The 17925-nt window shown below is 45.8% G+C and overlaps 1 protein-coding gene across 1 annotated transcript in view; it reads left to right on the forward strand.

Annotated features, from left to right (window-relative positions):
- Positions 1-17925, forward strand: part of RGS5 (regulator of G protein signaling 5) — an 81731-nt gene that overhangs the window by 22627 nt on the left and 41179 nt on the right. The window contains exon 2 of the mRNA XM_050963428.1: positions 7578-7688. Within this exon, the coding sequence (XP_050819385.1) occupies positions 7578-7688 (111 nt within the window). The remainder of the gene's footprint in view (positions 1-7577; positions 7689-17925) is intronic.

Consider the following 17925-nt stretch of genomic DNA (forward strand, 5'->3'; position numbering starts at 1 on the left):
TGAGGCACCCACAATGGCAGGGAAGTGATTAAGTAACCCCTCCACCCACACACCACAGAGGAAGGTGAAAAATGCCCAAGGTCACTGCCAGTCTGACCTGGGGGAAGCTTCCTTTCAGACCCTACATACAATGATCAGGTAGACCCTGAGCATGCAAGCAAAAACCAGCCAGATACATACTTGAGAGAGAGAGAGAATATATACTTGGCACCACCTCAGAGCCCTGATCCTCCCCATTCAATGTCCAATCTCTAGCCATGATCATCCCTAATGCTTCAAAGGAAGAAGATTAAACAAAACAAAAAAAGCACAGAATACACAGAGGGAAAAGAAATCCCTTTTTGACCCCTGCAGGTGGCCAACTAAGCTACTGAAGAATGAATGCAACAAGGTGCGCTATTTTACCACCTCCTCATGGTGCATCTGGAGATTAGCTCACCACAATCTGACACTCCTTCCTGCAGTTGTTCAGATTGTTGTCCCAATCAGTCCATGACTCCTCTCATGCTCACAAAGCTACATCACTTTCCTCTTCATGGTTTAGCCCTCCAGCCAAATCACACTGAAGGTCCCCCCTGCTTCTGGGGTATTATCAAAGTCTCCTTACAGACTGTCCCCAGCAGCCCCCAAATAGGCTGCCCCAGCACACTTCTCCTACAGTGGCTTGCAGTGGAACCTAGGCTCACCTCTACACCAGATTCTAATCCAGGGACCAGCAATTTAGCAGCTCAGGGTCTTGTTCCCTCAGTACTCATCCCCTGAACTGCTTCCTACACTGCCTATGTCTCTATTGCCAGCTCCCTGGCTTTATAAAAGCCCTGCCTGTTTTTGCCCAGGTGAACTTCATCCCCAAGTAAGCCTCATTGCAGCCTAGCTCCTCTCCAGGTGCAGCCTATGGCTAATTGGTCTCACTTGCCCATTTTAACCCCACCAGGCTAGTGTGGGGTGAATGCCCCAACACAATGACCTTTAGGAACAGAAGGCATAATCCAGGAATGAGCCTCAGGCCTACTGAATTCTGCACCTTCTATCACAAAGCAACCTCATCATACAATTGTACTCATAAATTTGCACTCATAATTAAGTTGATTACCTTCACAACCCCTATTGAGAGGCTCTGCCACCCCTCTGTCTTCTAATTTCTGGCCTGAATTTGTTCATGGCAGGTTTATGTTCATTTGTTCTTGTGCCAACATTGTCTTTTAGTTTAAATAGCTCTTGTCCCTCTCTGGTATTTATCTCTCTGATGTATTTATAGAGAACAATCAGATCCCTGCTCAGCCTGCATTTTGCTAGACTAAACAAGCCAAGCTCTTCCAGTCTCCATTCATAAGATAGGTCCTCTATTCCCCTCATCATCTTAGTAGCTCTTCTCTGTGTCTGTTCCAGTTTGAATTAATCTTTTGTGAATATGGGTGACCAGAATTGTACACAGTATTCCAGATGGGGTCTTTACCAGTGCCTGGTACAGTAGTATTAATACTGCCCTATCTCATGACCAGGATGGCATGAGTGGCACTGGTAGTGGCATGGGGACCCCTTCAAGACGGGCAGGGGCAGAAGCATGGGCCCCCTTTCCCCCTCAGAAGTGACTGTGTGGCCCTTGGGAGCAGCTGGGTGCAAGGAGAGCTCCCCCATACTTACTCCAGCTGCTGGGTATCTCTGTGGGATTGGGTCCTAGGCCCACTACGCTCCACCCCTCCCCACAGAGTCCCCTGCTGGTGGGGTCCCTGGAGCCCCTCCCCAGAGTGGGGCTGGTGGGGTTTCTGAAGCAGTGGGACTGGGAGATAACACCCAACTGAGATACATGGGATGTATGTTCCTTCTCAGAGTGATGGGCTCAGGCTCTCTGCAGATACAGGAAGTGTCACTGTGTCAGTCATACTCAGGACAGTTTCCCCTCTTAGAGCAATGAGATCAGGCTCTCTGCAAATTCAGGCAGTATTGCTGCATCAGTTACACTTGGAGTAGCTCCCCCCCCCCACTCAGAGTGACAGGCTCAAGCTTTCTGCAGACAGGCACATGCAGGACAGTTCCTCCCCTCTCAGAGCTATGGGCTCAGGCTCTCAGCAGATTAAGGTAGCTTCACTGTGTCAGTTATACACAAATCACCTTTTCTAACTTTTTTTTAATAGAAACCGTGACGGCTAAAAAAATTACTTGGAAACAATTTTTCCCTCTTTAAATGAAACCTGAGATTCAGCTGTAACCAAGTAATCATAGCAGCCAAGGCCCTATGCACAATGTGTATACCCGATGGTGTGTATGCCATAATCTAGCTCTGGCTTCAGACCAGACCAGAGACTATGGACACTGGGGTGGTGTTCAGCCTAAATGGGCGTTGTCTTATCAGATGAATTTTTAGGAACCTAGGACATCTGCTGTAAGGCATGGGGTTCTAGCTAGCAGTGTGTGAGGATAAGAGCGCACCAAGCAAGCCTGGCTTTTTTAGGATCACCCCGGGCTACCGTGTGCTCTGCTACCTTGTGCTCTGCTGGCCCCTGGTAGCCAAACCCTGTAGCTACAGAGCAGATTCTCACCTGTGTCCCACTGGGGGATGCACAAATGTGAATAAAATGGATCTGGTTTCCATAGCCCGTATTAGGCATGGAGGTGTATCCACAGGTCCCAGCATGCATAACTCCATCTTTTCCTAGGTACCCTTCCCCTGTCGATTCTACATGCTGCACTCTCTGTTATTAAAACAGGGGCAGGCCTGGGCCACTCCATAGAGTTTTGTGGGCTGCCCTGCTCCTATGGGCACTTCCTGGGCCCATACTGCAGAGGAGGTGATTGCTAAAGTGCTTCTCCTAGAGTAACTATCAGGAGCCAGAGAACAGCCCACATAAGCAAGGTGCAGCTGCCACTTGGAACATGATCCTCTCTTGGGTGCTCAGGGGAGATACCCCGGGCAATGGGATCATGGGGCTGCTCACCCATCACTGAAGAACATGGCTTTTCCAGGTCATGTTTATAGATTTCTTGGAAGCGCAAGCGATGAAAACTCTCTTTCCATCTGCTGAAAACCCAGGCTTGCTTGGTGCTTCCCATCCCCACCATTTCCTGAAAAGTCAAGGACAGAAGGGTCACTTTTGGAAATCCTGGGATTTCCTGTGTACATACCAGAGAGAGTGAGAGGAATATGGGATTGATAACTATCATGATTAGAAACTAGACTGAGATGGCCAGACCCTGAGACCCTGTAAGCCACCTCTCCCTCACTGGAAGGCATTCTAATAGGGCTAAAGAAATTTTAAAATGAACCCAAATAATTTTTCCAGTGATGGCCTATGGTGGAGGAGAGCAGCTGGCTCTGCTAAGCTAGTCTAACAAAATGGAATTGGCATTAGCCTACATGCCTTGGCCATAGAATGTGACCTTATAGGGTACATTTTTGAAGTTCCTCTTTGCCGTAACTCCACTGCCTCTGTGGTCTTGTCTGGGTTAGTTTACACTCCTCCCTAGCCACCTTTCCTGCTACACAGCTTCCAGCAACCTCTCACTGGGACAGCTTTTTACTATTCACTGAATGCCAAGACTTGCGTATCTCTCACATCTTTCCTTCCAATTTACAGCCAATAGGCAACCCACAGGACTTTTCATGTCATCACTGAACCTGGCCACTATAGCCAGTTCCAGAAACCTGCATACACAGACAATCGCAGGTACTAGTACATTCATACTTACAGCATGCATGTGCACACACACATACATATCCCAAAGACATAGTAATAGACTCATGGTTCAGTGAGAACTCACTGTCTGTGGGCCAAGAAGTGAGGCCACCAGGGCGAACACATGCCTAATACTCAGCAAGGTGGGGGCTGCACTGTACTGGGCTGGCAGGGTCACACTGACTTCACCACACTTATTAGAATCAACAAACCAAATGGTGAGAGAACAAAGGGACCACAGTGTACCTGAGGATGGTGAACTGACACTTAACAGGGAAAAGCAGGATCTTAACAAAATACATAGTGAGACACTGGAAAGTGTTCTCTTTTGTTTAAAGTGGTGTCCTCACAAACCAGGACACACAGCTAGTAAATTGCTCTTTGGGATGATTACAAAGTTGAAGCAAACCACAGGGCTCCCTATATTGGGTGTCATTATCTCAGATCTCCTCCCATGGCTGGAGAAGCCCCAGGCCAGCAGAACCCCAGGCTGCCCCCACCCCCACCAGAGGAGCCCTGGGCTGGCCCCAGCTGATCTGGCCGACTGACCTGAGCCCAAGGCCAGTCCCAGCTCTGCTGGCCAGCTGACCAACCCCAATTCTGGGCCAGCCCTAGCTGCCCCAGCTGCACCAGCCGGCTTACCAAACCGACCCTGGGGCCAGCCAACCTGAGCTCCAGGCCGGAGAATGGGAAAGGCAATGCGCCTCACCCCGAGACCCCCAGACTCCCAGAAGAAGAATGCTGAGCTTTTTATATGTGCCATGCAGGTTCCAGGGCAGCTGAGGTGGTGGGATCTGCTATTCAGCTTCCTGGGTTCATCAGTAAACTCTCTGGACTCCAGAGAGATTACTGATGAACCCAGGAAGCTGAATAGCAGATCCCACCACCTCAGCTGCCCTGGAACCTGCATAGCACATAATAATAAGCAAAAACCCACAACCTGGTGTCCCTCAGCAATGACTCTGCCAAGGTAGACTGAGCCTTCCCTGGCCTATTATATCCGCCACCCATGGATCCAGCTAAATAAATTAGTCTTGCTTCTTTCTACACAAACCCTGCACGCAGTGCACTGGGCAACATGGGGCTCATACATGAAACACTAAACAACTTTGCCCCTGTACTCCCAGTTGTTCTGAAGATAGCCAGGATGGGATGGCACAGGGGACCAGTGTTGGACAACAGCAAAATCTGAGAAAAGGAAACTCAGGGTTGGCTAAATTCTGGGGGAGAAAGGAGCACAGACTGTTCACATGTGGTTTCCCTGTGGATTTGGTGGAGGAGGGGTCTTCCCCAGCCCAGCCCATCACTGGACAAGCAGAGGCTCAAAGCCTTTGATCCCATGTAATATGAGATGGAGACCTGCCCTGTTCCTTATGCTAACTCCTTCCAGAAAGAAGGCAGTGCTCACAAAGAACCCATCCCAGGCTGCAATTGAGCCCCTCTGAGTGCGGGTCACCCAGACAGCAGTATAGTCTTTAAAGTGTCTGGCCAGTTCTCAGTGGCCTCCATGAAGTTTAAATCTGTTCCCTGCTGACTTCCACTCCCTGAAGTTCAGGCCACTCCCCATTCCTCTTGTGCAGAACCTTGATTCCATGTAAAACATCCCTGAGGGGTCTGAGGAGGAGCAGGGGAGCAGCCCTCTCCTTCATTGGGCTGACTTCTTTCTCACTGGCATAAATGCCCCTATTTGGAGTAGCGCAGAATAGTGGCCTGTGACTGCCTCAGCCATTGCTCTCTCATGTGAAGTGAACCTTCCCTGGGGATTTGGGGAATCTGTGTGTGCAAGCTATGAATTCTATGTGAGATGATTAACGCTCTGTGTATATCATTGCCAAGCTGCAACCTGCATTTGCCTTCTCTATTGTTTGTTTGCTTCCATGTTGGACTGGAATTCCAAAGGAGGGTCGCAAAACAATAAAGAAATAGGATTGTTGATGTTCAAGTGCTTGACCATTGAAATGGAATCACTCTAAACAATAAACTGTCTCCCAGTCGTGAGGACTGATTTATCATGGGACAGGTCATGTAGCAATGAAGTTTCCTTGTAGGACTCTGTAGTCACCTACTGAGACTGACCATGGAGTTATGGAACAGAGGAGATTGGAAGGTTACAGAGGGCAGAAGCTGCTCTCAGTTCTGCCATATTTCACAAGCTTAATATGAAGGAAATTGCTGCAGGAGCTGGGTGAGGCAGGGGGCCCCTGCCTTTCTGAATTCACATAGTCCCCAAAGGACTCACCAGGAAAGGGTGAGCTAGAGAGGGGATATATATGTTCTATGGATCTGTGTAGATCTTTGGTGATTCAGTAAAATGCAATAACGTGTTAAACTCTGTGCAAGTGTCTCTGTATGTTGTATGCTACACCTACCATGTGCCTGTCAGGGTTCCTTCCCCACTATGAACTCTGAGGTACAGATGTGGGGACTCACATGAAAGACCCTCTAAGCTTATTTCTACTGCCTCCTTCCCAGGCAAGTATGCTCAGTAGAAACATGATGTTGGAATTCCCCCCGAGACCTTTTCCATTCAACTTATCCAGAATACATTTTCCAGTTCTGGGAGAACATTTCATCCAGTTCTCTGGGATCCAAACCGCTCAGTTGGACTCTGGATTTCATCAGTTAGGTTTTTTCATTTGGGATACAGCGAAGCTACGCTGAGTTGATCAGACTCAAGCCTAGGGCATGGGTATAGGGTGTACCCACATCCAAAGTTGCACAGACAATCTCTTCCTTTACACACATTTACACATTATATTGCATTTTCTATACATTACATCACACAGTTTTGGCTTGGCTTGGTTACTTTGCAGGAACCAATCCTGTGTACAGCATGCTCTGTCCATGTGCTATTCATGTGAAACCTGATCTTTACATTCCAGGTTTATCTTGTCCATAGTATGCTGGAGTCAGGATGTCTGTGCTAGCTAAGATAATCAGCAACACCTTCATGCTAGGAACTGTTTGTCAAGCCCACTCAATATGCAGCGGCAGTCAAAATTGAACAGAATGCTGGGAATATTTAAGAAAGGGGTAGATAATGGGATAGAAAATATTATGTTGCCTCTATATAAATCCATGATACGCCCACATCTAAAATACTGTATGCAGATGTGGTCGCCCCATCTCAAAAAGATATACTGGCACTAGAAAAGGTTCAGAGAAGGGCAACAAAAATGATTGGGGTATGGAACGGCTTCTGTCTGAGGAGAGATTAATAAGACTGAGACTTTTCAGCTTGGAAAAGAGATGGCTAAGGGGAGATATGATTGAGGTCTATAAAATCATGACTAGTGTAGAGAAAGTAAATAAGGAAGTGTTTTTTACAACTTATAACAGAAGAACTAAGGGTCACCAAATGAAATTAATAGGCAGCAGGTTTAAAACAAATAAAAGGAAGTATTTCTTCACACAACACAAAGTCAACCTGTGGAACTGCTTGCCAGAGGATGTTGTGAAGGCCAAGACCATAACAGGGCTCAAAAAAGAGCTAGATAAATTCATGGAGGATACGTCCATCAATGGCTATTAGCTAGGGTGGGCAGGAATGGTGTCCCTAGCCTCTGTTTGCCAGAACTTGGGAATGAGCAACAGGAGATGGATCACTTGATGACTATCTGTTCTGTTCATTCCCTCTGGGGCAGCTGGCACTGGCCACTGTCGGAATACAGGCTACTGGGCTAGATAGACCTTTGGTCTGACCCAGTAGGGCCATTCTTATGTTCTTATTTACAATTTAACCTTCCATTCACCTTCTCAGTTATGCCCACAGAGAAATGAGGCAAGTTACCTATGTCAAGCCAGGACTATGCATGATCATAGTAATCATTGCCAAGAGACACTTATATGCACTCTGAAGAGTCTCTCTCCACCTTCTCTTCACTCTTGCTTTGTCCTCCGCAGAGCAAAGGAGATCAAGACCAAGTTGGGCACGCTTCTCCAGAAGCCTGACTCGGCTATTGACCTGATCATCCCATACCCAGAGAAGCCGGAGAAGCCAGCCAAGGCCCAGAAGTGAGTACTTCCCCATTTATCAATGCTGCTTTGTCAGACTCTGGAGACACTGGGTCATTAGAACTGAGTGGAATGACCTGTTATCCTGAACCACACTGGCTCAAAGGGTATTTAGTTTTACTGGGGGGCTGAGGGCTGCTTGTTTCTGCTTTTCTGTTAAATTTTCAAATCCATTGCCTAATCTAAACAGAATGTCCTGGTCAGTTCTCTGAGGGGTAATTCTATGTGCCTCACCATGTCTCCCTGCTGTTCCAGCTAGATGTGGTGCTCTTCTCAACTTTCTTTCCTAAACAGCAGCTGGGTGTCATCAAACAGCTCTGGCCTACAGCCTCAGTCTAGCTGCTTTTCATGTTGGGTGAAGTGATGTGTTGCTCATAAAATGAGGCACCTGAGGGGTTGTAATTTGTCTGTAGCATCTAATAGAGAAAGCATGATAGATGTATGCAGAAAGCTACTGTTATGTATAAGTTTTTCCATTCTCCTTCCCCCTTCTTTGTCACTCATTTCTGCCATACTTTTGGGTTTGGATGAAACTTTTATTATTCTAATTATTTGATTTTTAGACTATGATAGCCCCCACATAGAATATTAGGGTTGGAAGGGACCTCAAGAGATCATCTAGTCCAACCCTCTGCTCAAAGCAGAATCAATCCCCAAATGGTCCCCTTAAGGATTAAACTCACAATCCTAGGTTTAGCAGGCCAACGCTCAAACCACTGAGTTATCTGGCCCTGGGTCCATTTAGGGGAAGAGAACTCAGGGCCTTGGCCTCAAGCCTCTAGAAAGAAGTAGCATTTCTCTGGGGAAGTCACAGAGCACTGGAGGAAAGTTACTTTGTGTTGATATTTAAAAAGGATAAGAATGGGTAACTACAGGCTCATCAGCCTGACATCAATCACAGGAAAAACTGTGGAAACTCTGATATGGGAGACAGTGGAAAAGAATTAATAGATGGCAGCATAATTAATACCAATCAATATGGTTTTACAGAAAACAAGTCTTTCAAACAACCATGTTTTTATTTTATTTTTTTAATGAGATTGCAAATTTGGTTTGACAAATTGTTGGCAAACTACTTAGATTTATTTAATTCATTTGCCTTAGTATTAAATAACATGCTAGTTAAAATAATTAGCAGCACTAAAAAGAATTAATATAGCACATATTAACTGGCTTAAAAACTGGCTAACAGATAGATCTCAAAAATAGACTGTAAAGTGGTGAATCATCATCCAAAGTGGGTGTTTCTGTAGGGTCCTGCATGAATCTGTTCTTGGTCCTACTCTTCTATCTTTAATAATGATCTGGAAGAAAATGTAAAATCTTTGCTGGTCAGACTTTCAGATGACACAAAAATTGGTGAAGTGGTAAATAATGATGGGAACAGGTGAGTTAAAATCGTAGAATCACAGAAGATTAGGGTTGGAAGAAATGTCAGGAGGTCATCTAGTCCAACCCCCTGCTCAAAGCAGGACCAATCCCAATTAAATCATCCCAGCCAGGGCTTTGTCAAGCCAGGCCTTAAAAACCTCTAAGGATGGAGATTTCACCACCTCCCTAGGTGACCCAATCCAGTGCTTCACCACCCTCCTAGTGAAACAGTGTTTCCTAATATCCAATCAAGACCTCCCCCACTGCAACTCGAGACCATTGCTCATTGTTCTGTCATCTGCCACCACTGAGAACAGCCAAGCTCCATCGTCTTTGGAACCCCCCTTCAGGTAATTGAAGGCTGCTATCAAATCCCCCCTCACTTTTCTCTTTTGCAGACTAAATAAGCCCAGTTCCCTCAGCCTCTCCTCATAAGTCACGTGCCTCTGCCCACTGATAATTTTTGTTGCCCTCTGCTGGACTCTCTTTAATTTGTCCACATCCTTTCTGTAGTGGGGGGGCCCAAAACTGGATGCAGTATTCCAGATGTGTGCTCACCATTGCTGAATAGAGGAGAATAATCACTTCCCTTGATCTGCTGGCAATGCTCCTACTAATGCAGCCCAATATGCCGTTAGCTTTCTTGGCAACAAGGGCACACTGCTGACTCATATCCAGCTTCTCATTCACTGTAATCCCCAGGTCCTTTCCTGCAGAACTGCTGCCTAGCCTATTGGTCCCCAGCCTGTAGCGGTGCATGGGATTTTTCCGTCCTAAGTGCAGGACTCTGCACTTGTCCTTGTTGAAACTCATCAGATTTCTTTTGGTCCAATCGTCCAATTTGTCTAGGTCACTCTGGACCCTATCCCTACCCTCCAGTGTATCTACCTCTCCCCGCAGCTTAGTATCATCTGCAATCTTGCTAAGGGTGCAATCCATCCCATCATCTAGATCATTAATGAAGATGTTGAACAAAACCAGCCCCAGGACTGACCTGGAGCACTCCAGTTGATACCAGCTGCCAACTAGACATTGAGCCTTTGATCACTACCCATTGAGCCTGACAATCTAGCCAGTTTTCTATCTACTTTATAGTCCATTCATACAGTCCATACTTTTTAAACTTGCTGTCAAGAATATTGTGGGAGACCATATCAAAAGCTTTGCTAAAGTCAAGATATATTATATCCACTGCTTTCTCTGATCCACAGAGCCAGTTATCTCATCATAGAAGGCAATCAGAGTGGTCAGGCATGACTTTTCCCTGGTGAATCCTGATCACCTTCCTCTCCTCAAAGTGCTTCAAAATGGATTCCCTGAGGACCTGCTCCATGGTTTTTCCAGGGACTGAGCTGAGACTGACCCATCTGTAGTTCTCTGGGTTCTTCTTCTTCCCCTTTTAAAAGATGGACACTATATTTGCCTTTTTCCAGTCATCTGGGACCTCCCCCGATTGCCACTAGTTTTCAAAGATAATGGCCAGTGGCTCTGCAATCACATCAGCCAATTCTCTAAGCACCCTCGGATGCATTAGATCTGGACCCATGGACTTGTGCATGTCCAGCTTTGCTAATTAGTCCTTAACCTGTTCTTTCATCACTGACGGCTGCTCTCCTCCTCCCCATACTGTGTTGGCCAGGACAGCTGTGTGGGAGCTGACCTTGTCTGTGCAGACCGAGCCAACAAAAGCTTTGAGTACGTCAGCTTTTTCCACATCATCTGTCACTAGGTTGCCTCCCCCATTCATTAAAGGTCCCATACTTTCCCTGGCCTTTTTTCTTGTTGCTGACATATCTGTAGAAACCCTTCTTGTTACCCTTCACATCCCTTGCTAGCTGCAACTCCAGCTGTGTTTTGGCCTTTCTGATTACACCCCTGCATGCTCGAGCAATATTTTCATACTCCTCCCTAGTTATCTGTCCAAGTTTCCACTTCTTGTAAGTTTCCTTTTTGTGTTTAAGATTTCACTGTTAAGCCAAGCTGGTCACCTGCCATATTTGCTATTCTTTCTGCACATCAGGATGGTTTGTTCATGTGCCTTCAATAAGGCTTCTTTAAAATACAGCCTGCTTTCCTGGACTCCTTCCCCCTCATATTAGTCTCCTAGGGGATCCTGCCCATCAGTTCCCTAAAGGAGTCAAAGTCTGCTTTTTTGAAGACCAGGGTCTGTATTTTGCTACTCTCATTTCTTCCTTTTGTCAGGATCCTGAACTCAATCACCTCATGGTCACTGCTGCCAAGGTTGCCACCCACTTCTACTTCCCCTACCAATTGTTCTCTGTCTGTAAGCAGCAGGTCAAGAGGAGAATGGTCCCTGGTTGGTTCCTCCAGTAGTTGCACCAGGAAGTTGTCCCCAACATTCTTCAAAAACTTCGTGGATTGTCTGTGCGCTGCTGTATTGCTCTCCCATCAGATGTCAGGGTGATTGACATCCCCCATGAGAAACCGGGCCTGTGTTCTGGAAACAGTTAATCATCTGAAGAAAGCCTCGTCTAGCTCATCCTCCTGGTCCAGGGGTCTATAGCACATGCCCACCACTATTTCTCAAGTTTCCTGGTCTGGACAACAGGTGGATGACTCCGTCCCTCTTAGGAGGGAGTCCCCAACTCCACTACCCATCTCTTCCTCTTGGGAGTGGTGGTCATGGAACCCCCATTCCTAGGACAATGCACCTCGTGCCTTCTGGTTGATGGGGTCTCCTTCTGATCCCTTCCAAACCATTCTCCTCCATAGTACCTGTGCAGAGAACCTGAAAATGGTTTCTTACCTCTGTCTGCATTGGGAGTACATGGGTTCTCCTCTTTATTCTTCTGGAGGTCACATGCTGCCAATTTTCTTCCCCATTTTATTTTCATTCTTCAGGATGCTGTGCCTGCAGTACCAAACACTGATGTCTATCCAGAAAATCTTCATTTTCTCTGATACAGTGCAGGGTTAGTACTTGGGTCTTTAGTCCTTTAACTTTCTCTTCCAATATGGAGACCAGCTTGCACTTTGTACAGACAAAGTCGCTTCTATTGTCTGGGAGAAAGACAAGCATGGAACATCCTGTGCAGGTCAACAACAGCTGATCGCTCACTATCCATATTGTCTTCCTCCTAAGAGCCTCTTTAGAAGTTGCATTTACTGCTCACAGAAGCCTGAAAGGCAAAAATCTCTGTGGGAACTCCCCTCCAGACAAACTCCCTCTGTTGGCTTCTCCTCTGGTCGTTGCTCCACAGAGTTCTACAGAGAGATTTGGATCTCTTGATAAGGTGGGGACATTGGAACAACATATGTTTCATTATGGCCAAATGCAAGGTCAAACATCCAAAGAACAGAGAATGCAGGTCACATTTACAGGCCTTGGAAAGCAGTGACTCTGAAAAGGCCTTATGGGTTCATGGTGGAAACCAAGTGAGCTCCTAGTGCAATACTGTGGCTTTAGAGGATCAATATGATCTTTGAATATATGAACAAGGGTCTATTGAGCAGAAGCAGGGAGGCAGTGTTACCTCAGTGTACAGTATTGGCAAGACCATTACTGAATACTGTGTCCAGTTCTGGTATCCATGTTTGAAATTATGTTGGTAAACTGGAAAGAAGTAAAAAAAAAAGCTACAAGAAAAATTTGAGGTCTGGAAAACCTGCCTCACTGTGAGAGACTGTAGAACCTAATCCAAGAGAAGATTAAGAGGTGATAAATTTATAAATACCAAGAGTTCTAGAAGCCTGCACACAGTCCATTGAATGATGAGGCATATTCAAAGTCGATTTTCCCCAAAACACCAAAAGACAATCTCTGCTCTTTCGGTATTCTTATCTTGCCAAATTTCATCTTTTGACTTCCCATATACTCCAGAACTCCCGCTGTTTACAAAAATCATTACTTTTTTTTAAATAGGGATTTTCCCTTCTACTCTCATAATTTTGGACCAGAACTTGAAAATTTTAGCCCAAAATATGAATATTTAAGAAAATAAAGTATCAATAATTAAAAACAGAAGCTTAAAATAGAAACATTCAGCCTCCTTCACCATAGCTGTCACTGCAGTGTTGCTTTAACAACAGTCTGCAAAGTGCTTTGAGATCTTCCAAGATGTGCGTGATGTAAATGTAATGCATTGTTATTATTACACATTGTTATTTTTATTACCCATTCATAATAATCTGAGAGAAGGCAATTAAAAGGATGAAAGCTATTGTCTTACAGTGTATTTTGCACTCACTTACTGCTGTCAGATGGCAGGGATTTTGTTTGAATTTTATATCCACAAAAACCTAATATATAATCCTTATTCTTCTTGAATGTAACTTATATCTCCTCACACTCTGCCATTAGCTATTCATCCTGCAATACTTCTCTGCGCAGCCCCTGTTGTAGAGCCCTGAAGACTGAGTGGGCCCCATTCAGAAGTGGAGTAGAAGGGGCTGTTGGTTATAAGATGGTGACTGGGTGGAAGTCCAGCAAAGTCCAGAATGGCGTACCCTATATGATGAGGAGTGGCCCAGCCCTGCGAGGGTGACTGCTGTGTCTTCTTTTTTTTCCCCATGGAGCAGGAGGCTGGGGCTGTCACTGAATTTAGACTGTGGGAGCTTGTGACATGCTGCATCTGTCAGATGTTGCAGTCATGAGGCACGGAGTGCTGTGTGAGAACCATTTGCCATACACCATGTGCAGCTGCTGAGCTCTGGGAGCCCTGGCAAGGGGCTTACTGTTAGGGAACTGTCAGAAGTCCTCTGTCTGTTAGGGCATTTTATAGCTGTCCATCACTGTAGCATCTGGGTGAACAATTGCACATGCCTGTGTGGGGAGCTTAGGCAAGGTTACTTTCATGCTGAGGGGTGTTAGGTGAACTAGAATGGGGCTGGACGTGACTAGGAGGCAAAAGAGTTTATGAAATACATTAATAACAAAGTGCATAGCTGGGAGCAAGGTGTGTAGGAATAAAGACAAAAGCTAAAGGCTGGGACCCACAAAGGACAAGCTGGGAAACAAAGGAAACAGGTAACTATTAATACAGCATTATTCACCTTGCATTTACCTTTGAGCCTGGCACAAGCTCTGGTGGATGCCAGTGCCCGAAAATCTACAATGCGAATCAGCACCAGCCTTATCTCTGAAGAACAGACTGCCATCTGTACCAGAGGCACATCAGATTTAGGAATCAGAACACAACAAACCCATTAGCGTCTGATTCTCTAAGAAAAACTGATGGCCTCTTTCGGGGGAAATGAATCAAGGCTGTGTACCCTTGAATCAATCTGGTTAAATTAAAACCTGGCAGACTCTGCAGATGTGCCTTCAGAGATTTAATCTGGGTCATGCTGTTCTGCGGTTATTGACCACTAGCCTCATTTTAACAAGCTATTAGGAACAAATTGGGCACTGTGCTCCTGGAGTGCCTAGGGGCTCCAGAGTCAGCATCCTTTACTTACACACTGTTGCATGAGGATAAAGGCACAAAGAAGGGATCTCAACACAAATGGCTCTGTGCTTGGCAGACCTGTCTGGAGTCCCTTTTCTGTGCATGGAGATAGTTTTTTCATTTCTCATCTCAGCATCCACTCCTGCCTGATGCTGGGGTATGACTGTTTATATAGGTCTTTACCTTGTGGTGATGAAAGAATCCCTTATACTGTTGTGTGAGTCCCTGAGGCCTGAGCAGAATCTCACTGGGGTAATCACATTGTACTGCCCTGTGTATGGTTTTGACAATGGCAGACCAGGTGCACCTAAATCTCAACTGAACACTGACAAATTACAGAGCTGGAACCAGTCTGGCTCACCTGTGTGTGAGTACTGTTGAACTAGGCAGTAGAGTTATAAAAATGTGCTTAATGTTAAGACTTTATGGAATGCTTGTAAATTGCTGTATGCATTAATCTCACTTATAACATCTGTATCACCTGCTATAAGGTAAAATTTAAGTATTTGCTCTGTAAATGTAAATCACTAGACATGAGAGAGGAATTAACAAGTGTGAAATACTAGTTTGCCACAGGACCTGCTATCTTCTGTTCAACAAAAGAAGGCCCACCAACACCAGACGAATCATTGTGGAACATCAGATACAAAAAGATTGTGTTGATTGCTCCCCACCATTGTCCCCTGACCCATGGGAAGGAGACATGCAACTGAATTCCTCCCAGCAGCTGAACTTGCAAATCGAAGCAGAAGGGGAAAAGGGATAAAAAGCCCTAACAAGGAGGAATTGTACCTTTTGTGCTGCTTGGCCTCAGAGGGGTAAGAATTACTGAAGCCTGGTCTACACTACAAAGTTAGGTTTGATGCAAGGTGGCTTATGTCAACCTAGCTGTGCATGTCTCTCCCACCAATATAAGTTCCCTGTTAAACTGACATGGGAACACTACCTCCCCGAGCCTAAGAGCCACAGCTGATGTACTTAGGTTGACACAATGGAAGTGTAGACATTACATTACTTATGTCAACCTTAACTGTCCTCCAGCTGCTATCCCACAGTGTTGCATTGTGACTGAATATGTCCATTTTCACACCATACACACTATTGTGATAATTTTGTACAAGCCATGTTTTGTAAGGTATCATCTGAAAACGTGTGAGAAACATTGCTTGAATCTGATCTAGTTCATTAAATTAGGTAACAGAAAAGTCTTATCTGTATTTTTCTTGTAACCATTTCTGATTTTTATGCCTCATAACTTGTACTCAAAATCTCTCTTTGTAGTTAATAAACATGTTTTATTGTTCTATCTAATCCCGTGTGTTTAAATTGAAGTGTCTGAATAACTATTTGAGATGATAAGGTGATATATTATTACCTTTAAGGAATAACAGACTTAAAATATTTTGTATTGTCCAGGAGAGGCTCTGAGCATACATTTCTGTCATTAGTCTGGATTGTACAATGACCACACTGGTCATCATTGTGAACTCCACCGACCAAGGATCATGTAGACCAGAAGTCACCTCCCCTTTAAAGCCCACACATTTATGAAATTCCTTTTCCTGATTGCCTGCTTTAGCCAGCACACCTAGCAGCTCTTCATTGCTGAGTGCAACTGGCCAGCTGACCATAACAGGTACACACTCCAGAAACACTTCTGCCTGGAGTAGACAGGAGATACTGAACCTCCTGGGGTTTTGAGAAGAAGAGGCTATGCAGTCACAGCTCTGAACCAGCCAACAGAAATGTTGACATTTATGAGCAGTTTGCCTTGGGGATGCAGGAAAAGGGGCATGACAGGGACCAGCAGCAGTGCAGAGTGAAAGCCAAAGAGCTGCGGTGGCCAAACCAGAAGCCCAGGAGGCCAACAATTGATCTGGTGCCAAGCTGAAGACCTAACATTTTAATAAATGAGCTGCATGCCATACTCAGCACTGACCCCTCCAGCCCCCTCCACCATGGTGGATACCTCCAAGGACCCTGAGTCACAGACCCCTGCCGTGAACAGCAAGGAGAAGGAGATGGACAAGGAAGATGAGGAAGGGTATGGGGGACAGGCAGCCAGGTAATCCAGCTATGCAGTGTGCCAGAACATATTTTTGACTCCACCACAGTCTAGCCAGTTGAGCACAGGCAAGCCCAATGCAGGGGAAGGAACCTCGGATAAGTGTGCAGATAAATTTTCCATTACAGGGTTGGCACCCAAAAAATAGCAGGACACGGCTTCTGACTTTTCATTAATTTACTCATGCTAGAAGAGGTAGCAGTACAACCAAGAGAGATACAGTTGCTATCTGCATTTCCTGTCCCTCCAGGGGTGGGGAGTTGGGTGGGCATGCTGAGCAATTTATTCATATATACAGGGATGTCTCTTGAATTCTCCTGTGAGAGCTCAATGACACTTCCATGGAAATTCTCTGCAATCCTCTCTGCAAAGTTTCTAGGGCTGGTAGCCTTATTTCAAAGTAGGACAGTTTCTCAGCGGGCATCATTGCAGTACAGAGGCTAGTAGCATACAATCTTGAGCAGCTTCAGGATGCTGTGCTCTCTCTGCCTTTGCTACCCTCAGCAGATTAGCACCATCGCTTGTGAAAAATGGTTCCAGTATTCAGTGCCATTGCCCTGGACTACTGGATTCATGTAACTGAGCAATTCCCTCCTCATTTCCCCACCCCCCCAGCGGCTATACTTACCATGGGTGGTGCTGTGACTGGTGCTCTGTGCATGCGATCTCAAGCAGGAGTTAGTAAGTAGTGCTTAAAATGTTAGGGGAGCAAGGGGAGTGAGTTCTGCATCTTAAGTTTTGCTTTCCGTAATGAACAGACTGACAATGGTACCTCTGCATGTTTTATCTGCAGCGGAGCCTTCAGGGTCTCCTCCTCCATACCCATGGAATGCCTGAGCCAGATAAGGAAGAGAAAGAAGAGGACTTAGGATGACATGTTCAATGAGATCCTGCAAGTCAGTACTGCATTGGACCATGAGTATAGGGCCTGGAGGATGAACACTGCGGACAGCCTGGAGAAGGAGAAGGTGGAGAGGAGAAAGACCCATTGCTGCTCAGTGTCTCCTTCTCCAGAGAACAACAGACAAAGGGAAAGTTTCTTTCCGAATACCTTCCCACTGGCTTTTTTGGTCAGGTGCCCACTCCTTTTCTTTTACCTGTGGGCTTGTTAACCCTTTACAGGTAAAGCAAGCAGAGAACAGACACCAAGAAGAAGAGGGAGCCACACCAGGACATAATGGGGCTTCTCAGGCAGCAAACACAGATGCTTCATATTCGGACGGAGTGAGCCTTTCCTCCCTCTGCAGCCCATTGATAATTTAGTATCAGGACAACCATATGCCCCTCTCAACATTCCACATGGCATCAGGGGTCACAGCACTACCCCTACCACTCCATCCAGAGGGACATCACAGTTTCATGTATATTAACCTATGAAAACCACCACTGATGT

This window comes from Gopherus flavomarginatus, chromosome 7 (genome assembly GCF_025201925.1).
Source record: "Gopherus flavomarginatus isolate rGopFla2 chromosome 7, rGopFla2.mat.asm, whole genome shotgun sequence".
NCBI lineage: Eukaryota > Metazoa > Chordata > Testudines > Testudinidae > Gopherus > Gopherus flavomarginatus.